Consider the following 26,338-nt stretch of genomic DNA (forward strand, 5'->3'; position numbering starts at 1 on the left):
AGGTTAACATTGTTTCAATCTTGTAAATTTTATTTATTTTGAGGTTGTGCCTTCCTATCTTGCCCAGATTAGAAGTGAAATAGTCACTCGTAGGCGCAATCCCTCCTTAAGCAACCTGTTGACTACCCACCTCTCCTGAGGGACATATTGATGTCAGACTTGGTGTAGACTTCTGATTAGCTTTAGCCCTATGTAACAATGAATTTGAGCACCTAGTTTGTTCAAACTCAACGTTGCCAAACTCTGCTTTTAATTTTGGCTATCAAATATTGGCTATCTAATTTTTAACTAGTAACAGAAATCTAAGCACCGATGCAAAGGTCTTTGCCATCATCTAAAAACATAGAATGAATGACCTCAAACCTTAAAACAAAGCCACAAGTAAAGTGACAAGAAGTATATACATGCCATTTATCAACTGTATTCATTAGCCTAATTTTTCTTTTTTTAGTCTGACAGAATTCAAGTTTATGAGACTTTATGACAAGACTCATGTTCAATTAATGGGTAAAAAGTTCTGAGAGGGTTATTATTTATTAAAATATTGCTTTGTTTGCTTTTACATAGGGTTTTAAAATAGTACACTGCAACAAACCTTTCCTGGATAATAAAAGTATTTTAAAATATTAATAAAAAAGGTATTTACCTATAGTTATGGCCACCACAAAGACACTGATAAATACAAGCAGAGAGGGATGCTGCTAAAGTATGCATTACATATACCTGAAAAGAAAACAACCCACAAAATATAACTTTTCAAAGTATATAGAATGAGACAATTTAACCATATGGAAAAATGCTAGAAATCAGTATCCAGGAGAAATACAAATCAAAATAACCCTGAAGTTTCATGCTATCCTCAGTAAACAGCAAAGATGACAGAGAATCAGAATGGTCAAAGTTGTAGGAGTTGTAGAAAGACAATCACATCATGGATTGTTAGTTGAGCTGTGGAATGGAATTTGGAATTTTTCAAATAAAATTATTAAAATGCTCATACCCTCTGACCCAGCCCTTCTATTGCTTGGCATATACCTCCAATTCATATCGACAAAAAGGAAATCACCATATTTACCAAATATATATATATACATAATATGTGTAGCGCATTTTGTGATAATAGGAAATAAACTCAATGTGAGGCTACTGTTTAAAAAAAATGCCTTTTCCAATTAAAACTCATGTTCATTTTAATGAACACTACAAATATTTCTATAAAAGAGAGCTCGTTCAAGAAAATTATTTAAAATAAATCATAGCTTCTGATTGACAGAAATAGTAAAGCTATTCCTTGTTATCAATGAAAACCAAATATTGATAAAAAGCAGAAGACCACTAAATACTAATCATTAACATTATGAACATAAAATGATACTCCATATATGATGTTGTGGGACAGCCTAGGATTCTCATCAACATTTAAACTTTATTTCTATGAGAAATACATAGCTACTTCCCTATAAATTTGTGTTCATAAAATGACGAAAGTCTATACCAGAAAGATATTCTTCATTTGAAATAACATAAAATTAGTTATGGAAAAATAATAGCGTTTCATGAATCTTTTACATTCTATCAGTTTTATACACATGGGAAAAGAAAGGGCAAAAAGCAAAACCAAGTATACTTACTTTATTGTTTTGGGTGTCAGGATGGGGTGGTGAATCAAGGTTTATTATGGCATGTAGTATATCATGGGTCAAATTACTAAGGTGCAATAGAGGATTGGCAACTACTGTTTTGGCACTGGCTGTACACGCAAAGAGGAGAGGTATTGAGGTTTGATCTGGCAGAGGGCCAGGAAAAATTGGTTCCAATGTTTCCTAAAAAAAAAAAAAAGAAGGAAAGAAAGAAAAAAGAAAAGAAAATGAATTAAGCAATTATAGATCATGTAATACTATTTCAGTCTAATTAGTGAAGAAATGTCGTGGCTCACTGGAATCAATTCCAGAAAGAATAACATACTAAACAAGAGATTATAGATTCATTCAGAAAGGAACTTATAGGTAATTAGGTCAACTTACCAGTAAAAGTAAGGATTCTCTCTCCAATACCTCTGATACATGGATGCATCAACATTTCTAGTAATGAGGATCTTAATATCACACGTGGAAGCTCATTCCACTTTCAAAGTAGTGTAATTATTCAAACTTTATATATATACCATGAACCAAAATGTGCTTTCTTTTGAATTTTACCTCTACCCATAACTCTCCCTTTGAAAGTTCTTTCCACGCAAGATATTCCCTAGTTCTTCCAATTAACCCTCTTGTGACGTGGCTTTGCAAAATCTCAGCTAACTTTCTTTAAGACACTGGCAATGAAGTGCCCTAAACTGAACATAATGATACAGAAGTAGTCTGACCAATATATAATAATGTCCCATGATCAGAGCAGTATACTTATAAACAATCTTGGCCTTTTTTTACATCATACTAATGATTCATACTGAGTTTGCACCAAGAAAAAGCTTTAAGTCATTCTTTGTTCTCAGTCTGTGTTTGTGCAACTGGATTTTTTAGGCCAAGAGAAAGAATTTAAAATTGTTGTCATTTGTATCTGTTTTGGACTACTTTTCCAGTTTGTCCATATATTTTTGAAACCTGATTCTGTTATCCAACATATTAGCTATTTCTCATGCAACCCTGTCTTTTATGATTTTTTGCAAATGAACAAAAATACTTTATGCTCCAGTTGAAATGCAGTTATCTCTCTAGCTGTGGATAGCATTTTCCATGAGGACTTTGGAATTGTCGTAGATCAATGTATTGCTGAGTTGAGCTAACACATTCATAGGTAATCAGTGTACAGTGTTGCTAGTACTGTGGTTTTGCTCATTTCACTTTATATCAATTATTTTGAGTCTTTCTAGGTTTTTCTGAAATCTACCTGCTCATCATTTCTTATAGCACATTCCATAGTATTCCATTACATTCATATTCCACAACTTGTTCAGCCCTTGCCTAACTAATGGGTAAAAAACTGCTATCAATATTTTTGTACATGTAGGTTATTTTTGCTTTATTCTATGATCTCTTTGGGATATAGATCTAGAAGTGGTATTGCTGGATCACAGAGTATGCACAGTTTGAGTGGGCGTAGTTTCAAATTGCTCTCCAGAATGTGTGGATCAGTTCACAACTCCACCAACAATGTATTAACTGTCCCAATTTCTCCACATCCTCTCCAACATTAATCACTTTCCTTTTCTGTTATATTAGCCAATTGAACAGATGGGAGGTGGAACCTCAGAGTTGTTTTTAATTTGCATTTTTATAATCAAAAGTGATTTAGAGCATTTAGTCATCTGACTATAGATAGCTTTTTTTTTCTTCATCTGAAAACTGCCTGCTCACATCCTTTGGCCCTTTATCAAATTGGAGAATGGGAGAATGACATATATTTTTATAAATCTGACTCAGTTCTCTGTATTTGAGAAGTGAGGCCTTTATCAGAGACACTTGGCATAAAATTGTTTCAGTTTTCTGCTTCCTTCTAATCTTGGTCACATTGGTTTTGGTTGTGTAAACCCTTTTAAATTTAGTAATAATCATAATTATTAATTTTATATCTTGCAATGCACTGTGTCACTTGTTTAGTCAAAAATTACTCCCTTCACAGATGTGACAGGTAAACAACTTCTTGCTTTCCTAATTTGCTTAAGGTATCAACCTTTATATTTAGATCCAAGTACCCCAATTTGACCTTATCTTGGTATATATGGTGTAAGACATTGGGCTTCCTTTCTGCCATACTATTGTCTAGTTTTACCAGCAGTTTTTGTCAGATAATGAGTTCTTATCCCAGAAGCTGGGGTCTTTGGGCTTATCACTAGATTACTATAGTCATTTACTACTGTGTCTTGTATGCCTAGTCTATTCCACTGATCCATCCCTCTGTTTTTTTACCAATATCAAATAGTTTTAATAATTGTCACTCTATAATATAGTTTTAGATCTGGTACAGTTTCCTTCCTTTGTAATTTTTTTTCATTAATTCCTTTGACAAAACTTGTCTTTTTGTTTTCCAGATGAATTTTGTTATTAGTTTTTCTAGCTCTATAAAACAATTTTTGTTAGTTCAGTATGGCACTGAAAAATTAAATTGATTTAGTTAGAATTGTTATTTTTATTATGTTGGCTTGGCCTACTCATGAGCAATTGATAGTTTTCCAGTGGTCTGATCTGACCTTATTTGTGTGAAAAATATTTTTGTAGGGGCAGCCAGGTGGCACAGAGTAAGAGCACAGGCCCCAGGAGACCTGGGATCGAATTGGGCTCAGATACTTAGCACCACACCCAGAAATAACTGGCCATGTAACCTTGAGCAAGCTACTTAACCCCAATCGCTTTTACAAAAAATGTTTTTGTAACTATGTTCATATAGTTCCTAGGTTTGTCTTGGCAGGTAGGTAGACTCCCAAGTATTTTTTATTATCTACAGTTATTTTAATTGGAATTTCTCTATCTCTTGCTGCTGGGCTTTGTTGGTAATATACAGAAATGCTGATGGTTTGTCTGGGTTTATTTTATATCCTACAACTTTGTTAAAGTTGTTTAATATTTCAACTAGTTTTTTAGTTGATTCTCTAGGATTCTATATCATCTTCAAAGAGTAACAGTTTTGTTTCCTTGTTGCCTATTCAGATTCTTTCAATTTCTTTGTCTTCTCTTAATACTACAGCTACAACATTTTTAGTACAATATTGAATGATAGCAGTGCTAATGGTCATCCTTGCTTAACCCTGATATTACTAGGAAGTCTTCTAGCTTACCCCCATTACCGAGAATACCTGCTGATGGTTTTAGATAGAAATCATTTTTAGATAGAAACCTTTCATTTTAAGGAAAGTTCCCTTTATTCCTATGCTTTTGATTGGAACAGATGCTATATTTGTCAAATTTTTTCTCTTTTATTGAGATAATCACATGCTTTCTAGTGATTTTGTTATTTATCTGTTCAATTATGCTGATAGTTTTCCTAATATTGAAGCAGTTTCTGCTGCTCCAGTTAAAATGGACAATACCTATTTCCGTGGTAGACTGGGGAATCAGGTAGTTTAACTAGATTTTAGTCAAGAATATGATAAAACATTTGTGTTATTCTTATGAAAAGATAGTGGATTGAGCACTGGCCTTGGAGTCAGAAGGACTTGAGTCCAAATTCAGACCCAGAGACTAGCTGTGTGACCCTTGGCAAGTCATTTAATCCTGACTGCCTCCAAAAGCATGAGAAAGAGAAAGAGAGAGAGAGAGAGAGAGAGAGAGAGAGAGAGAGAGAGAGAAATATGGACCAAATAATAGTACAATTAGATAGATCTGGAATCACCTTGAATAAGCAGACTCAGAAAGTAGTGAATGTTTTGATGGCAAATGTCAACTTAAAGGGAGTCTTTACTGGAGTGTCCCAGGGATATGTACTTAGCATGTGTTGTTTAACATTTTTATCAATAACTTAAATAAAATCAAAGATGTCATGCTTGTCAGATTTGTAAATGACACAAAGTTGAGGACTTCTCTAAGACTGAATGAGTGAATAAGTCAGTCTCCAAGTTTTGATTGTTTTTTCTCCCTCCTTCCAGACAGCTAATCAATCCACAACAGATTCAGTCAATTTCACTCCCACATCAAATCTCTCACTTCTTTTCTACTCTCACTCTCATCAAACCTAGTACAAGACCCTCATTTCCATTTACCCAGAATACTATAATAGGTTGCTCAATGGACTTCCCCCCTTTCACACTTTCTTTCCTCCCTCTTGATAAGTAAGACATCTCTCATAAGGCTGCCTTTATTAAGCTGGTCAAGTCCCTCTGCTGCTCAAAATTCTCCAGCAGCTCCCTATTACCTAATGAGTAAAGTTTAAATTTTTATGCCTTGTACTAAATAAAACTCCTCCACAATCTGATATAAACTATTTTCAGCCATGTCTCATTACTTTACTTCACACAATCTATATTCCACCTATGGTATAGGACGTCCTTATCTCTGGAACATTGTAGACAAAAAAGAGGGTATTTCTTCTCTTTGCCTGGTAATTCCCTATTCATCCTTTAAAGTCTAACCAAATGCCATGTTTTCCACCATGCTGACTGATTTCCACCCCAGTAAATTGCAACCTAAATCAAACAACAATTTTGGTTAAAACTTTCTATGTGTAGTTCCAAGAGGGTATGTTATCTAATCTTTATATCTGCCCCAGCATCTAGCAAGGTGTTTTGCATAGACAGATATTTAAGAATCATTCATGTTAACTGTTGCTACTATGATTGTTGCTATGGTATAGAAGTTGCCTTCCATAGTTCTGATAAACACTTAAGGCTTCTCTCACACTTCCATGGTATTCACAGTAAGAAATCAATATTCAGTAGATCCTTAGGGTTACTAGCACTGAAATGTAATTATTTCACACAAAATGCAATAATACCAAAGTATGACACAGTTATAAAAAAGAAAGACTATGTATTCCTTTAAGGCAAAAGGAGAATAAACTCAGCTGTCTTTCTCGCATGCCATCGTTACATACCTGCTGAGATTCTTGTAAAAGCAGAACCAATTCCATTCTCACAGAGGCAAGGCCACCACCATGAGACCCATGTAGTATACAGTAACTAAGGAACATCCTCAAAAGGGACTGATACTTCAAAAGCCATTGTCGCCTTTTCTGGAAATTATCTCTTAATTGATTAACTTTTGGCTGATCAAGTAAACCTTTTGTATTTTCATTTAACACAACTTCATCCACATTTTCACTAAATACAGACTGTACATCCTCCATATCGGAACAATAGTCACAAGCCTTCTGAAGAGCTACCACCTCTTTTTCAAGCCAGTGGTACAGCTGGTACCTCAATTTCCCACCATCTATTTCATAGCCAGTGGATAATGTTCGCAATTCTATTGTAAGAATCTTTAAACATGCTCTAAATTTCAACTGTACAGCAATGATGTCCTCTGATGGACTTAAGATGTCATTTTCATCTGTGCTGAAAGAGTCTGTATAACTGGAATTTGTTTCATTGATCTTTTCTCCTACTTTTATCTGTGAAGTTTTCAGTTCCTTCATTGAAAGAGGTGTGTCCTCATTTTCTTCATCATTATCACTGTCCCACTTCAGGTCTAGAGATTCCTCCTGGAATACAGCACTTGGTTGGCTCCAATCAAATGAAAGAGTAGAATTTGATTGTTTATCAGATAAACCATCTGAAGAAGATCTCAAACCATTTATCACACAATCTGACCAATCAATACTAGATGATTTACAATCCTTTGTATCCAACCTTAATGGAGAAGAGGGAGAACAGTCTTTACTGGTATCTGGAAAGCTACAAGTTCTATAAAAAAGTTTTGTCCTCTTGATGACTTTAGGCATTTTTGATAATACCTCTAAAGCCAACATGGGACAACCAGCTTTTAAGTGAGCATGTGCAGTAGTGAAAAACAATCTTCTTTCACTTAAATTTATTTTTCCTGCTAATCCATTTTCTCCTGTTAAGCATATTTGTGTGGAAGATGCATTAGAAGAACCAAAGTGGCGTCTCAGCAAAAGTGGATGTGTCCTGAGGTAATTGTAGAAATTAAACACTGCAGGGTTACAGGTGGAAGACGCCATGCCTTGATCTGAAAAGAAATCGAATTTATGAATACAAACCCAAAGAAAATCTCCAAATCTATATGTATTTCAGTAGTTGATCTGTAAAAATATGGGTTAAAAGAGTTATAACACGGCTTGCTGATGCAAATCAATACATTTTTGTCCAGTTGCCATAATGTAGTATTGCCCATAGCACAATCTCTCTCTCTCTCTCTCACTCACTCACACACACACACACACACACACACACACACACACACACACACACACACACAGTAACCCATGATTACCCTTCTATTTACCTGGTTAAAAATCAGAAAAGCTGTTAACTACATCAATGAGAAATTGGAGATTGAAAAAAAAAAGAGCAAACATTCCAAAATCTACCTCTTCAGGGGAGGAGCAGGGAAGAGTGAAATGAGCACTGAAGAAACTAAAGAAAGTAAAATAAAAATGTTTTCTCTAAAGAGTAATGGGAGAGAAGTAGAGAGAAAACAGAAATGGACATTCAAAATAAAGAAAAATACCACCTAGGTATTTCTAAGAAATTAGACTAGAGGGTTTATAGAGAGAGGCTTATCTGGCATTTTTTTAAGAGTGCAAATTTGGGTACATTATAATTTCATTAATTTTCTTAGACCAGAAGTATCAAATTGTTTCCCTTCCAGTCTCCACAACTGTATCAACTGAACTGTTTTAAATCGCACATAACACATGCCACCCTTGTCTCTGTAACTATGAATAGGTATTTCCTCATGCCTGGAATGCACTCCCTGTTCAAATCTACCTCTAGGAACTCTAATTTCCTTCAAATCTAAATTCAAATACTACTTCCCAAGGGAAGTCTATCCTGACTGGCCAGTGCGCTTTCCTCCAAAAATTACTTTGCATTTACTTCTCTGTGATTCAGTCTGAGGGCAATGGAAATGGTAAACTGACTCCATCTCTTGTACCACTTTGTCACTTTTTCCAAGCAGCAGTGACTAACTGGAAATACTATTAATTATTAATGCATCATTAAATAAGGTCTTTTTCTAAAACATTTGATTACTTTACATACAAGTAACAAATATTATATACATTGTATACAGGTCTTATCTTGAACTAGACTGTAAGAGTCTAGAAGATTGTAACCAGGTTTTATAGACCTTTAGCATACTGTTGACACACAATGTGCCTGACTACTTTATGAATAAATATAAAATTCACAATTACAAACCAAAATCTTATATTACCTTCTTCCTCTCTCAAAGGTTGTTTTATTAATGTATCTAGAGCCCTGCTATAGTCTTCCAAGATCCAATATGCCATACTCCGAAGGAAAGGATCATCATGTACATTCATGTTCACTGAATGGTGTTCTTTGATTGAAGAATCAATTCCCAAAACTTTTTTATGCAATATAGATTTGTATGTTGCAGGTGTGTCAAATTCAGATTCATAAAGTCTTGCTATGACCAAAGCCAACTGAACATCATTCAATTTTTCCAGACAAACCTAGAAATAAAGCCATGTTTTGTTACTTCTAACCCTAAATAACAGATTCTTAGTCTAAAAGTATACTAGATATTAAGCTTCTAGAAACTAGTAAGAAAAAATATTTGAAAAATTAATGATAATACTAAATACTACTTGCCAGTGTCATAGATTTATAACTGGTAAAACTAACCAGCCTAGAGAAATCTGAAATTTCAGTTCTTGATACAAAATTCTAGTAAGAACACTGACAAACCAGTCAATATCCAGAAGGAACATAGGCAGGCTGAGTGAAGGGGTGTAAATTCTGGGCATAATCAGATTAGAAGGAAAGGGGGGTGTTTAACCTATAGAAGAGATATCCTAAGGATAAAATGGATCAAGTGGGTTTTTTTTTTTAGTCTAGGAAGACAAGCCAAGGCCAACGGGCAAAAGCTGCAAATTTAGGTTTAAGGTAAAGAAAAAATTTCCTAAAAATCAGAGCTGTTCAAACGCAAAATGGGTGACCTTGGAAGCTAGAGGACTGTTCCCTCTCTGGAGGGAACTCTTTAAGCAAAAGCTAGGTGACCACTGGTGGGGTAAGTTTTAAAAGTTATCCCGATTTAGGCGTGACCTAGTAGGAGAACTTCTAGGGTCAGGCGTCTCCTGAAAATAGATTGAGGGCAACATTGACAGGCACCCATTTTTAAGTTACATATTTTGCTCCACTTTATAAAACGAAGAACACTCCAAGTCAGCAGTGATTATTTCTGGACTATATAAGTTTATTAATGATGAGGGGTCTGAATGTAGAATTCACTTATAATTCATATGAACCTCCCTGCAAAAAATCATGATTGTTGGGTCACAATATGCTATCCTCTATTAAGCCTGACCCCAAAAAATGCTTAAAAGAAAGGTTAAAAACATGAGAAGTGAACTAGTAAATTAAACATTACTGATCAAAACATACGAAAAATATTTAGATAAATCAGTTAAAAGCCTGAAATAAATACCTGCCCTCATTCAAACTAGTTTTTGTTCTTCATGGAGACAGACAAAAATAATCTGCCCCGTTGAATGTTTGTTTAAACAACTTCAAGGCTCTACTGCCTATTCTTAAGGAAATTAATGCAATTTTTCTTCAGTCTCTATGATCTTAGAGCCACTCTTCTGAAATTATTCTCTTCAAAGTCATCAGTGGCTTAAGAGAAACATTTTAACTTCAGTCCTCATATCCTCTTTGACTTCTCATCTCTCTCCCTATATAGTCTCTTCTTCCTTTGACTTCTGAGGCCCAAAGACGCTTTCCCTGGTTGTCTTCTTGAGTCCACTGGAAAGAGTTTACAAACTAGAGCCCACTGTTTTTATACCACATGATCTAGAATTTTACATTTTAAAATAAAGCTTTGCTCTAATAAAAATATAAAAACCATTCTTAGCTGCTGGCTATATAGGCCCCACTGTATTTGATCCTTGGATTTGAGGATCCCTGCTCTAAAGGATCCCTCTCTTGAATTCTTCTTCTTGACTTTTCTCCCCCTTTCCTAAAGTTTTGTCCTCAGATCTCTTCTCTCCCAGTTCCTTCAGTAATAACAAATACCCCCTTGGTTTCAATATTAATTCATTGCAAATGACTTCCAATTTGCTAATGATGACCTGAAACACCCTAGTTTCAGATCCCTTTCTATAACTAGCTAAATAATTTCTACTTTGTACTTCAACTCTACATCATCTTTTCCCTAAACCAGATTCTTGCTTCCTTCTGACTTTACAATCTTGCTAAGCAATAATAAAGTTTACCACGTAACCTACATTTGAAATACTCATCCTTTTTCCATTTATACCTAGTTCTAAAATTCCATGCATTCTGCTTCCAGAATATCTCATATCCACAGTAATTTGTGTATCCATATTCTGCTCCTCTATTATTACTCTATAGCTATCATAGTATATACACAGCTATTGCCTCCAAATAGATCTTCTGACCTTATTTTCCTCCCCCACCCAAATTCAGACCTTATATTAATGCCAGATTAATCTTTCTTATAACATTATCTAGTAACGTCACTCTTCAGCTAAAAAAAATAAAACTTTAGTGCTTAATACTATGTAAAGCTCAAACTTGGAATGCAAAGCCTTCCACAAGCCTGTGAAACCTTCCAGCCTTATGTTAAATAAAGTACACAGAGAGCTAGTAGTCCTGCCTCTGATACATGCTGGCTGTGTGAACCTGGGTAAGTGATGTGAGGACTTACACTGACAGAAGCAATTGATTCATCTGGGAGTTACTTTTCTCTGTGAAATCACAGGGGCAGTCCTATGCCTCATAGTAGCGTATCTATACTTCAATCAGTACATGGCACTTTGTCATTTTCTGCACACATTCTCTGCTTTCCTGGCTCCGTAACTTGTCTAGCACTATTCTCTTTGACTGCAATGCCCTACATTCTACTCTTCTCCTATATAACCTTCCTTCACATACCTATTGAATCCCTGTCTATATTCTGAAGCCCATTCCAAATGCGACCTCCTGCAACAAGCCTTCCTAATTTTTTTCCCAGAAATGGTAGAGTGATATTTTTGTAGCTTTCTTATACAACTACCATGTTTTATTTAACATTATAATGATATGTGTAATCAACCTATTCCATAAATTCAACAAACATTTATTAAGCACCCACTATTTTTAAGACATTATGCTATATTGCCTCCATGAAATTTGTGACTGGGTCTCACCTAATCTTTTTACCACTTTCAACTCTTGGTACAGTGTTTAGTAGACACTTAAATGCATGCATAAACAACTCTACAGAATTTTTTAATTGCAATAATCAAGGTCAAAACATTAGGCATAGCATATAACTTGAAATAAAAATAAAATTAGAAATTGAAGTAGCATCATAAATGTTTAAAAAGCTATTCCTATCACAAATTATTTTATGTTTGCTTATATGCAGAAATATATTCAAATATGTACATTTCACCAATTACCTCAACTGCATCTCTTAGGCGACCAGCCAGGAGAAAAAATGCTGCAGAATGTTCAAATCTTTGTTTGCCTAGCAAAGAAAAGGCATTCTTTAATGCTGCCTTTCGCCATCTGTCATCTGCAAAATTATGTCCAAAAAACTGTGTCATCTTGGTATCTTTTTGAGATCTAAAGGAAAAAAACATGAAGAAAATCTGAGAATCAGAAATCTTCTGGGGAATTAGTTCCAGCCTAGGAAATAGTTTCAAAGCAATAAGTAGCCAAAAATAATTTCTTGCCACCCAATACAATGATATATATTCCTTAAATAAAAATCAAAATGTTAATAATGGTGCCTCCTCACCAAAGTCTAACAAATGATTTTTAAAAGCACATTACTAAAACCACCTGAAAAATCTAGAAAAATTCCCCATTGAATTATTCTGCCTTCTCCATTATCTTCACAATTTGTACTTTAAAAGACATTTTTTTCCTGCTTTGTGAACTCTATTACTGATGACACACTGAGGGTCAATTTAGTTTAAATACCGTGGGCAACAGAGAGTAAGATCATCTCCAAAGCAGCCATGGGAAATTTAGTGACTAAATTGGTCCTAAGGTTGCTCCAATAGATTCCTAATAGTCCATCCATTTTGACTGCCTAGAATTTATTTCAACTCCTAATGCTCCGGGGACAGATTAAATCTTGTATTTTTTCTAGTGGAACTAAAAGTAAATTAAAATACAGGGATAGAGAATGATTCATGTCTCAGCATTAGCCTTAACATTTTTTTGCTTATTAGCTATATATCACAGAGTGTACCTAAGAAGTCAAGTAAAAAAATGACTCCTTAAACAGTTTCTCATATATTAACCCAATGAATGATACTCCCAACAAACCAATATAATTTCATTTGCTACTTATAAATTTGTGAAAAAATGCAGCCATGTTATTGCATTATTAAAGTTTTGTCAATATGGCTACTGAAAATAAATGTCAAATTCCAAGTGGAAGGAAAAAAGTCAGTAGATTTTTTTTCTAAACATGGTCATAAAATTGCACCAAAGGGTTGAAAAAATACAATTGTTTGCCCAGTACATTTTAGTGTTTATTAAATGCTTCTAATTTAAAAACACAACTCTCAGCCATACCTGTATAACCCCCATATCACAGCCTTCTTCTTCATTGCAAGGTAGAAAATGGCAGCATCTAATGGATCATTCTTTCTATAAAAAGCAGCTTTAGCTACCTGTAATCAGAAACCATAGTTTAATACTATCTTATGTTTCATACATACACTTAGGAAAATATATTTTCTGAAGTAAGAAAACATGTCCTAATGCTATTTGTAGATGTGCAATATTAGGGTGCATTAGCTATGTATTTTTATTTCAGTTTCTTTAAAGGATAGGATAAGTTAGACAGGATAGGATGGGATACCATAGGATTTTCCTATCTCAAATTGTTATCCCTATTCTGATTACATGTCAGCGAGTGTTTTAAGAATGATGTTAAAGAAAAAAAGAGAAAATTGATATTTCTATATATCAAAAAAATCAAAGAGCACTGCATACCTAGAAAGTAGGGAAATCATGCCTAAGAGTATATTCAATGTTTATCAAATTAAACTGTATCTTTTGGAGTGGAGAAAGGAAACAGAAAGGGGTAAATAATGGGTGGCTGGAGCAGCAACTGTCTTATAAAAGTTGGACTGGTCCTTAAGGGCTACAGAGTCTTCTTAGCTTCCTTGAAGCCAAGCCATGAAAGGCTTACTACTCCCTAAAAAAAGAGGTGTCAGAGACTGTAATGGACTTCCCATGATCCTAAAGGTATGAAGGTACCTTTCTACTGTAAGTTGCTGCAATGAATTCAGAGGAAGTTGTGTTTTATTTTAATTTAACCAGAAATTACTAAAGTCCCTTTACTGTATTTTCTGGTCCATTGGTGCCTCACTGTGTCCTAACCTCAGTAACATCATACTGATGCAAGTTAGTCCTGACCCAGAATATTAAAGTATTTATGCTTTCAAAACACTTTTGATCAAGTTTTTATAGCAAAAAATATTTTTAAATTCTTGAATTAAAGTAAAGATAAAAACAAATTTAAAAAAAGGATGTATGGTGCTTCTATGAATGAAAAAGGACAATATTCATACTGTGGTTTCCCTATAACCCAATGCACTTGAAGGAAAATAATCTATTCTTTTCGTAGGATAATGTTCTAAGACACCATGTGTTATTTATTGATCCCATTTGGCACCCTGACCCTGCATCCTTTCGATCTTTACAAATTCAGTCGTAACTCACAACTCAGGAGTTAATGGGTCCTGTCAGTAAACAGCAGAAAACTCTAAAAAATTATTCCTTCCCATGCATAATTTACTGCCTTTGTTCCCTGCCCCAACTTTTATTCTCTAACCCAGCCCCAGTTTCTGTAGAAGTGAAGCTGGAGCTTTCTTCCCTGTCTTACTCCTTCCTGTAATTACAAACCAAAATCTGACTGTGAAACCCAATCCCTATTGTAAAGTCTTTCTGCAGTTTGAGTAGTTAACTACACTTTTCCTATAACGTCTAATTTTTTTATTTTATTATTTACATTAAAGTTCTATTTCAACAAAGACATGAAGGCATACTGGGGCTCTAGAAGTCTATGACAACATAATGTAAGCTCTGGCAGATCCTACAAAGCTGGAAACGCTTTCTGGTGATAGATTTCATGCCTCTCCTCTGAGACCAAGACTAGCATTACCTCAGAGATGTGAGGAATCTCTTTTGCCATAACAATTTTACAAGTTGTAGAAGGTTTATAATTAGTGTTAGTAAAGGAAGTTCTCTATACTGAGAAAATTACAACTCACTGGAGTGGTTAAAAATAACGAGTCTCACCTAGGTATACCAGCTAAGCTTTCCTCTCTTAGACTACTTAAGACTACCCCAAATCCCAACCAGATCCTTTATAAAGGTAGGTCACTAATTCAAGAGGACTCAGAGAGGATAGATAATCAATGCAAAGCTATGGCCACCATGTGAAGAGTAAGCAAAATTTATACTGTTGACAAAACAATTAATATTTATTAGCATTTTTCATTTAGTGTAAGTTTTAACATAAATTCAAATTAGCTCTATAGTGCTAAGTCATGCTTTAAAAGTGCATATGACTAAAAATTACTTATTAGCATAATAGTTCACTTTTATAGCACATTACTAATATTTACCTTTTCTATGCACCTGCGTAAGACTTGAGTGTTTCGAACCCACCACCCTACACCCATAGCTCTTAGTTCTGACCAGGTGGGATCATCTTTCTGCATGGCAGGTAACATATTCAGTAGCTCTTCTTCTGCTACAGAATGAAATGCCCAGGCAAAATGACTAGTAGCAAGACCTGAGAACAGGAAAACAAATGGAATGTTGTAATTCTTAGGGTTAAAAACAAAACCTCCATCTCACAATGATTTACTAAAGGGAGGAGGGAAAACTGGGAGAACCTGGGAAAGCACCTGATTTCACTGACATTAAGAAACTCTCAATCTGAAAACTCCTTTCATTAGTACAGACTGGCACCTGCCTTGGAACTTCTCTGAGATATTAAGTGGCTTTCCCATGTGGTCATGCAGCTTGTACTACCATAAAGAAGACCTCAACTCAGGTCATCCCAACTTCAAAATTGGCCCTCTCTCGTAAAAATTCCTATTAACTAGAAACAAATCTTGAAGAAACTGTATTTCATAAAATTATTCCATTCTTGAGATGTGTCCAAATAATCATGCCATCACTAGCATGAACAGGTAAGGTAGGCTTCTCATTTAAACATATTCTTATGCCCACTTAAGTAACCTACAAAATTACCTTGGTGAAGGAGTTGAGCTCGATAGACAGGTGGAAGGGAAGTTGTGAGAAAAGTATGAAGGCGAACAGCCAAGAGAAACTTTAAGCCACATTCATCAAGAGTTTCTCCACCTACGAACAAAAAACACTCTTCTTGTTTTCATTGGAATAAAGCTAGAAAACAATTCCACTCCGTATGCAGCCAGCAGAGATAATAGTATGCAACTTGACAGGATGAGCCCAAGTTACACGATACTGTGCATATAATAAAAAGAAACTGAAACACATTGTTAAATTGGAGAAACAAAGTGTTGAGCATGAAATAAAGGAAAAAATGATACATAGGCAATTTATTTAATTGTATTGGCATGCTTGATCTTTTTCATAAATAAGGAAAATTGTTAGATATTTCTTCAAGGTATATAGTATTTAATGTAATTCATAATCATACATATTTGAGAGGCATCCTGGCATATATCATGATGGGCCAATAACAAATTTCTTTGAGCTTCAGGTTTATCATTTACAAAATGAGGATAGTAATTCCCCCACTATTTCTTAGGATTATTTTAACAAAAGTATTTCCCAAACTTTAAAGTCTTACACCATCTTTAGCAGTAACAAAAGGCTTTCTTCACAATTACCCAAAAGTGGAAGGAAATTGAGGCTCAGAGAAATGAAATAACTTCCTCACTATCAAATAATTAGTCCATTTTGGAGCTGTAACTCAAATCTATCTCTAAAGAATTGTGAGGGATCTAAAGTTTACCATATAAGTTAAACAATTTAACTGCATAAAAAGATAATTTAGGTGTCCTCCTTGTGAGTAGTATTAGATAAGAAAACTAAGGTACCAAAACATTCAATGACTTGGCCAGGATCAAACACAGCAAATAATGTGCTAGAGCTCAAATTTACGTCTGACTTTGCAACTAGTGTGCTCTCCTTTGTTATGCCACTATGACTTCTTCAGAGATGAGAAAATGAAAACAAAGAGCTAAAAAATAATATATTTACATCAATGACTTTTACTGTAAGACAGTGTTTTCCTAAATTGTTCTGTACTACAAGGATAAAGACTCTGGAAGAAAAAATACAGATGTCAGTGACAGTTTGAAGTATAAAAATACTACAATATTAAATATGAAGTAGCACTCTTATGTATGGCCAGGGTTTTTATTTCCTCCTCCCTCTTCAACCACCCCTCCCTCCAAGATAAAAACAAGTGGTACAGTGGAAAGATCGCTGACTCGATAGTCAGAGAGGATACAGGATTAAATCTCTGCCACCTACATGACTTTGGTAATGCTTCTCTACATCTCACCTTTCTCATCCATAAAATCAGAGGTATGCTGGATAGCCTATAAGGTGTTTTCCAGCACTGAATATAATGCCAACCATAACTGCTTCAAAAAATTCCCTGGGCCCCCTTTTATCTAGGATTGGGGGTAAAGTCCAAGACTCCATATCATTTGGATGATAATTAATGAGTTTTTCAAAATATTTCAAATCTCAAAATGCTTTCCATGGCAAAATTTTTTGGGAAAGCACTGCTAAGAAATGGTCACCTTTCAAATTTTAAGCTATTGTAAAATTTTTAATTAAAAAAATTTAAATAATAAAATATATATAATAATGATAGTAGTTAGCATGTGCATAGTGTTAAGTTTTGCAAAGCTCTTTACAAATATCATTTCATTTTATTTTCACAACAAACCTGTGAATTGTTGAAATATTATCCCTATTTCACAGATAAGGAACCAAAAGGCAGACAGAGGTTATGTGACTAGACCAGTCACTTAACTAGTTGTCACAGAACTAGTCTTCCTGACTTAATGTCCAGTGCTCTAACCACTGTGCCACCTAAATTCCTTAAACATAAAACACAACTTATTTTTACCTTGGTTTCTGTCTCTGCTTTCACCAATATCAGTACTTGTAGTTGCAATAGTATCTGCTAAGGCCATCAAAGACATCTGTTCCATCCGGTTGAGACCTGGTAAGCTAGAATGAAGTAAATGGCCCGAAAGAACTTGGGCGTGTTCGGGACCAAAGTAAGTTGGACTGTACTGAGAAAGATCAATAACCTTGGGCTTTGTATTTTCTTCTTCTGTCTCAAAGATATGAATATCATCAGTAGTTAGTGCTGATATCTGAAAAAGCTCATTGTAACTTTCATCATGTAATTTACTTGTTTTGTTTAAGTGACTACAATTACTGGATTTCTCTGAAGAAGAATACGGATTATCATCATCTGCCGCAAGTAAGGCATATAAAGGGAGAGGGGGCACTGAATCTATTTCCGTATAGTCTGTATTTTCAGTTTTATTGAACGTTGGAGAATCTCTTGTGGTACTCCCACTTGCACTAATGGTAAGAGATCTAAGTCGGCGTTCATGATTGGATACTGCTTCATTCAAAGCTACAACTTCTCCTGCAATGCATTTAACAAGATGGGATAAAATGGCCTTAGCCCTACGCACTTTACCAAGATCCATGAGTTCTAAAAGCTGCAAGGGATGATATTGAGGTAAAGTTGGTGAGAGTGCATGAGCTGCTTCAAAAAGACCTGAATCTTCCATGTCCATATCAAGATCAAATGCAGTTTTCTTTCCACAAATTTTCTGCGCAAGACTAGTCATGGAGCGAGTTAATGTTTTCTTTGGTGGGTGTAATCCAGACCCTGATGAATTACTTGGTTTCATTAAACTTATGATAGATGGAGTGCTTCCATCATATGAGCCTGTGATCACAGTCTCTTGTTTGGAAGGTGGCTGCCACTGGGAATAAACATGCATCTCACAGTCCATTCCTACCACAAGGATACCATCACGTACCCACGATAAAGAAACAGGAAAAGGTGGTGATCCTTCTACTGAAGAAATCAAATCGACACACCGAAGTAGAACAAACTTAGACTGAGACAAAACTTTAGTGTTCTCCCATAGTGGGAATGCCAAGCCTTCTTTACCAGTTTGTTCCTGAACTCTGCCAGCCAGTTGTCCATACATAAAAAGCTTTGATCCAATTCCTACAGTAAGTATATGAGAACCATCTTCTCTAGACATCCAGTCTAAGTGAACCAAATGCTTTGTATATGGCATGATATTCTCTTTACTAGATAAGTAAACCTCTTGTTTATTGTAGGCCACTAAATTGCTATCAATACTAATACCAGAGTCCAACATTGCACTTAATTCCTCTAAATGAATTGTCTGTTCAAGGATCCAAAACGAACCTCCTGTAGACTCACATTCAAAAATACTTACATGCATCATAAAGTCTTGAGAAGATCTACCATTAGAAGTAGTCTGCTTGTAGGCTACAGCTAAACGATTTGTATGCGCACAGCTAACTTCTATTGGCCTGCCAGGAATAGTTACAGCACTGCTACTAGGAAGTCCATCCTCGATAAGTAAAGGCCATTCTTCCCAAACGTACTCAAGACTGCTGTCTGCAGTATTCTCTGAAGTGCCAGTCTCTACGGCGGTTACTCTGCACCTCCAGAATCTCACTTTTTCATCTGAACATGAAGTTGCCAATAAATAGGGTGCACTGCATACTGGATATATGGAAGAGGAACTCAGATGTCCTAAAACAAAAACAAATCATTCCTTAGGCAAATAATTAATAAATAAATCATCCTGTTTAGTTAGATTAATTTTTGTGTAATGTATTTAGTTTTTCATCCTTCCAGAAAAGTACTATTAAAACATTAAGTAGTATATTTAGATATTGGCACTTATTTAAAAAATCAAATGTTTCAATATTAGTTGGAAAAATATATAAAAACATATTTTGCATAATGTCAAGAATAAAATAGGCTCCAACACAAGCATGTAGTTGGTTCAAGGAAAGTACAATAACATTATATGGTTCTGGAGACTTTGAAGTAATGTTTAGTATACCTACTCTTTCCTAATGGTCCTGCTTTAAAATAACATCCACAAGATAAAATAAAAAGACCATGCTCACTATGCTTTTCTTTAAAAAAAAAAAGGGGGGGGAACCCCTATTTCCTGGTATAGAACTTCATTTTTTTCTTGTAAACCAATTCTAGAGCTTTTTAAAAAAAATAACTCCTAAACTACTGTTTCTGTCCACCATAATCTCTTCTATCATTAATATTTTTATTAAAGGATAGCATATACTTTTCACAGGACAAACAATAATAGAGCTTAGAATTGTACCTTCAGAAAATAAAAAGCTACAAATTCTCAAATTTTATCAACTTCATTTTCAACAGTCCTACCCTATATTTCATGCAAAATTTTGGAAAAGAGAATTTCTAGGCTATTACAAAATCCCACCCTCCCTCCACAAAAGGATACAAAAAAGGGAGCTCAGAGTGAAAGGTAATAGTACATTTGTTACCTCCCACACATACCACTTCAAGGTTGACATATAAAATAAAAAATAAGCATTTAAGGTTAACATATAAAATTTTCAAAAAAGCATTTTTTAAAAAAATAGTGAGTAATTTGGAGTTTATAGTTGTTTTTAATAGTTATATTTTTAATTTGAGTATTTATTTTGGTAGTTACTAAATTGAGTGGGGGGAGTTACAAATACAAAGATTTCTACGCTTTTGAAAATGCCACCTCCTAGGAACTCCTTTCTTCTCTTTATTCCAGAAAACAAGAAAGAAGAGGAAACTAAAATGAGTACCTTATATAAATAATCAATGACACCCAGAAATGACACTAGTCGATGCAAGAGGACAAGCAGCAGAACAACCGTAACACTTAAATACAGATATATTTATAAGTGGAAGGAAGAAATAAGCTTGGTTTTGTGGTGCATAGATGTTGGGGGGTTTTTAAAGAACTTTTTCTGCAAAGCTTAGGAGCTGATTGCATGGGTGCCTTAGAAACTTTCCCTTAAAAGTGTTCTAAGATTTAGTTTTAATCAATAGAATGCATTTACTAGAGTAGTAGCATAACCTTTAAAAATATTAGTTTTTCAAATGACAAATATTTCAAATTATATCAACAAGTACTTGGCAAGACCATAAAAGGAGCTTAAAGCACCTGATCAAATTACTTATCTTTATATTTTCTGTTCTTTCAGTTACTTGAAAAACAGTGGTTACATATGAACATCAGAACAATATAAGAATATATTTGTGAAACACTTATGGTTTCCAAGGTTCTACTACTTTCATTCCTTAAAATTCACAAACCTGCAGATGGCTTAACACTGATTATCTCAACTCCTTCTGGTAAATTCAGTTCTTGGCTATATACCATTTCTGAAGAAAGAGTCAATTTACTAGTACTCTGAAGATTTGCTCTGCAAGCCTGGTATTTCTTTGAAAAAGGAGATTGGATCTTTTCTGGAGAAGAAGATAACTCTTCTTGTTGCAACACAGAACCAGACACACTTGTATCTATTTTCTCATCTGAAAGATAACATATAAAAATATGTGTAACATAATTCTATGACGTTTTAAAACAAATTTAATACAGTTTGTGAGTAAAAAGAAAACTCATTTCACTTAAGTTATTTATATCACATTCTAAATATAACAGGAAAACTCCCATCAAACTTAATTTCAGCAAGAAAAATGAATGTTAGAGACCAACTGGATAGTATGCCCAAAAGTACACATATACATATACATATACATATATATGGAAGATAACCAAAACAGTTCTAGTTATCTTTATATTAAAATTTTTATTTTACCTCAAAAAATTACTACCTACCTACTGAGACAGGAATGGATTTTAAATGTAAATTCCACATATGAAGTAATGAGCGGTTATCTTGGGTATACTCTATTACAACTAAGTAGAATTTTTCAGAAAATCCATTAGGTTGGGTACCTGTTGGTATTAAGAGGCTTTGTTTAGAAAGATACATTTAAACATAGAAGTTAAAAATAATTAAGAGTAGTATTTCAAATTTTTATATGACATACCTTAAAAAAAGTTTCAAACAAAGATGACTAGACACAAGAAAATTACCCAATTTTCCACTTTCTAATAAGGATCTGGATTTGTTGAATTATTTAACATCCCTCCAGTACACTTATATTTCATAAACACAATCAGTTTTTAAAGTTAACTGAAAATAAGCTACTGATACTATGAAAAACACTTTTAATGCATATCAATATCATAGCAAAAAGTCAGGAAATTAGCTAACAGTCACAATTTCTGTAGAAAGAAATTTTTGGACAGGAGTAGCATGAAATCAACTTAGACCAGTATGTCACTTTGAAGCTCTAGATGCTTTAGATCAAATTGTAATAGGTTCAAAAACATCAGCACAGATATACTTCATTTTATATAATCCTCTAAGAGGTTCTTTACCACAAAATGTATGTTACAAGGAGTATGCATACCAAAAAAGTCTTATTCACCCACAGTTGCATTCCATAATCTCTAACATTTACAGATCAAAGTTTCTACATTGGGGAGCTCCCTCAACTGCACTACTCTAATCCTCATAATTTATCAGCATCATCTCCCAGTCTCTCCTACCATCTGGGTATAGAAGGCACTTGTTCCTCAGAAAGGCTCACCCCTATATTCATGCCCTCGAGAAGCAATGTAATCCTGGACTTGGAAACCAGTGCCCTGGTTTTAAATCGTGATTCAGACCTTCAATAGGTCATAATAATAGGCAAGGAACAAACTCTTGAGTCTCAGTTTTATAAAACAAGATATTAACTCAACCTACCTATCTCACAAGGTTATCATAAATACAATGCTTTGTAAATATTAAATCTCTATAAACGTGAGGCATTTTTATTGATTCCCGCACTTCTTGCTTCCTACAAGACATTGTTCCAGATGTTTTCCTGTCACATGAATCTGGAATTTCTCCTTAGCCATTGTTTTTTCTTCCCCCTTACTCATAGAAAAGAACTTTTCTAGTCAACTTATTGTCACATTTCTGTTCCTTTTCAATACTAAACTAGAAGAAATGAACCATTTGTCCACCTCCCTGTTCTCCAAATTACTTTGTATTTTCTTATCTGTCTACAAGCTGCTTTCCCTTTATAGCATGTAAGCTTTTTTTTTTTTTTGAGAGCAGGAATTTTCTTTTTTTAACTTTGTGTCTCCAGTACCTAACACAGTGCCTGGCATATAGAGGCAAATTTGTTTTTTTAAATCAATCTGGAAAGACTGACAATATATTATCAGGAGTCTTTCTTGACATTGAGAAGGTATTTTCAAGAGAAAGATTGGTCCAGATGCTTTACTTTTATGGATTCAAGGAAAGAGTGGAAAGCAACTTGTAGAGAGATAAGAAAATACAAAGTAATTTGGAGAACAGGGGGGTATTAGCAACAAGGGGACGTAGGATAGGTCTGCAGTTTTTTGTTAAACCTTTTGATCTCAGTTTCTGAATCTCCTACTGACTTGTGAGCCTGGCCATCAACAAACCTACTTGCAAGGAATAGTATATAGGAAAATCTAGATAACACAGACTTTATGTTGCATAAATATTAAGATAGACTAAATTGTTACTTTGATGTTTTCATGGTAGTATGCATTTTGGTTAGTATCACACAATAGTTATATTTTGAAGATCTACATATTTTCATGTTTCCCAAATACTAAAATGAATCTGTGATCTCATCAATTAGAGATTTCCCTTCATTGATAAAAACTGCACCTCAACCATGCTTGCAAATCCTGTACAACTGTTATCCATGTTCTCCGCAAAAGTTTGACCTGTGGTCCACTCAAAGTGCTGGAGTCTTTCCTTGCTTCCTCCCACATCAGAAGGGTACCAGTGTGGTGTTCCGGATGTCCACTTGTGAGCTCTAGCTCTTGCCAACCCGTCTTCAATTTCTGTCATACACACCTATCTTTCACCAGAGTACCTCTCTGCTTGTGCGTTGGTGCCTGCTCAGACCCACCATGCACTTCTCCACTGCCCTGTGTGATGCTCGTTTGTTTTTCAGGGGCAGTACAAGCTCATGTTACACTGAAGAATTGGACCTTTGCAGTCATGGGAAGCTTGGAATCAGTAAAAGAAGTGTAATTTTCCGTAATCAATCCAGCCCTCTTTCTTTCTTCAATCTGGAATTAGCTTACTGTCTGCCCATATCCCAGATATGCATAATATTGGATAAAGCTCTAGTGTGTCCATCCAAAAGTAAGTTGAAATTTAGTGAAGAAAGTCTTCATTCACTTGGTCTTTCTTTTGTGGATAGACAAGCCAACTCCTTTTGAGTAACCACAGATATTTTTCAAGAGTCTCTACAATATTCTGGGTCTTGACACAATCATTACTATGACATGTACAAATGGGCATATGGAAAATGTTATCATCTACAGGGAATACTTCCTCAACCTAGACTCTGGCCTGGATTTGACATTATGGTCTGAATACTTTTAGCAAGTATAATGATGTTTACTGTAAGGGGCTCATGGAACAGGTTAATTCAAATCGTTCTTTCTTCCAAGGAATCTTAAGTGATTTTGATGTATGGGTGGGAGATACCTTACTATAAAAAAAGATGTGTAGCAGAATTTTGTTCTAACAAATCAGTTTTTTGGTGGGGTTAATAAATACTAAGCACAACAGAATTTTATATTCTCCACATCTTTCAATTAATTTTGAAGCCTGCTGGTTTCCTACTAATTCTATTATCAAGGATGGCTTTGACTTATGTATAGTTCTCCCTTCCCCATCTTACCTTTCCCCATTGAGTTTCGAAGCAACATGGGTTGGCATAAGAAATTAAATGGGAATTTTGGGGGGAGTTTTTCAGAAGCTATAGATGACATGTAAAAGCCAACAGAGAACACAGAAAAAGTACAGAAACTCAGAAATGCATAAAAGAGATGTGAAGTATTTTATAATATCAAGAAAAAAGAGAAAGAAATCTATGAAGCCAAAAGACTTCTCTGATACAAAGGGAGGGCCAAAAAATCTTACATGGATTTTCCAGATTGTGGGATGCTGTATCCCTTACCCCTGTGAAGTGGAAGGGATAGCTGTATAGATTTTGTATAGACAGTAACAACAATATTTTAAGGATGATCAACTGTGAAAGACTTAGTTATACTAATTATTACAATGATCCATGACAATTCCAAAGGATTCATGATGAAAAATGCTATCCATGTCCAGAGAGAGAACTGATAAACTCTGAGTGCAAACTGAAGCATACTTTTCTTTTCCTACTTTCTTTAAAAAAAAAAGGGGGGGTTTGCAATATGGCTAATATGTAAATGTTTTGTAAGGCTTCACATGTACAATGGATATCATACTGCTTGCCTTCTCAATGGGTAAAAGAGGGGTTAGAGAGGTAGAAAATGTTAAGATTTTGTGTAAAAAAGACAGTAGACAAACATAGCAGGTAGCGAAACTATAAAACTTTTCCAGGGTTAATTAGGTCTGAGATTTTTTCCCCACACTTTTGGCATCTTTCACTCCTTCAGATTCTTTGTATATGAGTGTCTCAATGTCTTCACACAAGTGTACTGCTTTCAGCATGGATCTATTTTATAGACAGATATGACAGAAGCGTGTGTGTGTTGTAAATGTGTATATATCGTAAATGTATATACAGATACAATACACATACAAGTTTCCATCTTTATTCTCTTCAGTGCCATAGGACTCTTCAATAAGCACCTCAGGTACTGTGATGTTACATTCCAAACATGCTGGTTCCACTATTCTTGATAAATAAAATAGTTGGCTATTTAAAAAAAAATCTTTTCCCTTTTTCTTCTACCTATATTACTTCCACTTTCATCATCAAATGTCCAGGAGATGACTTTGCTTAGTTGGATAGCGTGCTACATTTTCTTCAATCTGGTTTCTCTGCTATTTCTCTTAGCCTTATGAGACCATGTTGCTCATGTTTGTGCTCCCTAAGATTTTACAGAAGACTTTATATCAACCCAATGCTACCGTCATTTCATCATTCCTCCCCAGAGTAGCTGCTTTCCTGTACTTCATCTCTAGAAACTTACTTCAGCACTCCTTATTCCCCTCAGCACCCCTACCCCTCCATTTGACCAGGGAGGGTGTAAGGTGGACCTCTTCCTTCATCCTCCACTATTTAAGGAGGACCTTAGGGAATTCTTATCATTTGCAATCCAGTTGATTTCCTGGACTTCACGATCTCTAGATCACCATTCTGTTAGATGAAATCAGTTCTTAAACTTTCACCTCCTAAAATCATTTCCATCCCAGTTGCAGGACTTTATCATGCCCCTCTACTAGGTAACCTCACTCCCTCTTCCTCTAAGCCACCTCCCCCGGCTCTTCAGCTTCTTCTTATGTGTTGACGTTCTCCATTAGGGCTCCTTGAAGGCATGTCTTTTTTTGTATCCCAAGGGATTAGCACAATGCCCAGCACATAAGAAGCACTGAATAAATGAACACTGACTCAGACCTGCCTTCACCACTGGAAGCTGTCATCATTCTTCACTTGTCAAGTAAGTGAGATGTCGGTTAAGATGCTTTTGGAGCTCTGTTGGTCTCCTTGTTGCGGTAACTAATTTATATTGGCTA

The 26,338-nt window shown here is 35.1% G+C and overlaps 1 protein-coding gene across 3 annotated transcripts in view; it reads right to left on the reverse strand.

Moving 5' to 3' along the window:
• The window catches only part of DMXL1 (Dmx like 1), a 153,682-nt gene that overhangs the window by 71,052 nt on the left and 56,292 nt on the right, over window positions 1–26,338 (reverse strand). For all 3 annotated transcript variants that reach the window (XM_069087836.1, XM_069087834.1, XM_069087835.1), the window contains exons 16-26: window positions 21,556–21,675; window positions 21,030–21,248; window positions 17,748–19,439; window positions 15,869–15,979; window positions 15,235–15,404; window positions 13,172–13,269; window positions 12,043–12,208; window positions 8,829–9,090; window positions 6,526–7,619; window positions 1,632–1,823; window positions 647–723 (exon numbers count right to left, since the gene is read on the reverse strand). In XM_069087836.1, coding sequence (XP_068943937.1) covers window positions 647–723; window positions 1,632–1,823; window positions 6,526–7,619; window positions 8,829–9,090; window positions 12,043–12,208; window positions 13,172–13,269; window positions 15,235–15,404; window positions 15,869–15,979; window positions 17,748–19,439; window positions 21,030–21,248; window positions 21,556–21,675 — 4,201 coding nt within the window. The remainder of the gene's footprint in view (window positions 1–646; window positions 724–1,631; window positions 1,824–6,525; window positions 7,620–8,828; window positions 9,091–12,042; window positions 12,209–13,171; window positions 13,270–15,234; window positions 15,405–15,868; window positions 15,980–17,747; window positions 19,440–21,029; window positions 21,249–21,555; window positions 21,676–26,338) is intronic.

The sequence above is a fragment of the Petaurus breviceps genome, unplaced genomic scaffold, assembly GCF_028583685.1.
Source record: "Petaurus breviceps papuanus isolate PSGF00001 unplaced genomic scaffold, PetGlider_PUasm1.0 183, whole genome shotgun sequence".
Taxonomy (NCBI): Eukaryota; Metazoa; Chordata; class Mammalia; order Diprotodontia; family Petauridae; genus Petaurus; species Petaurus breviceps.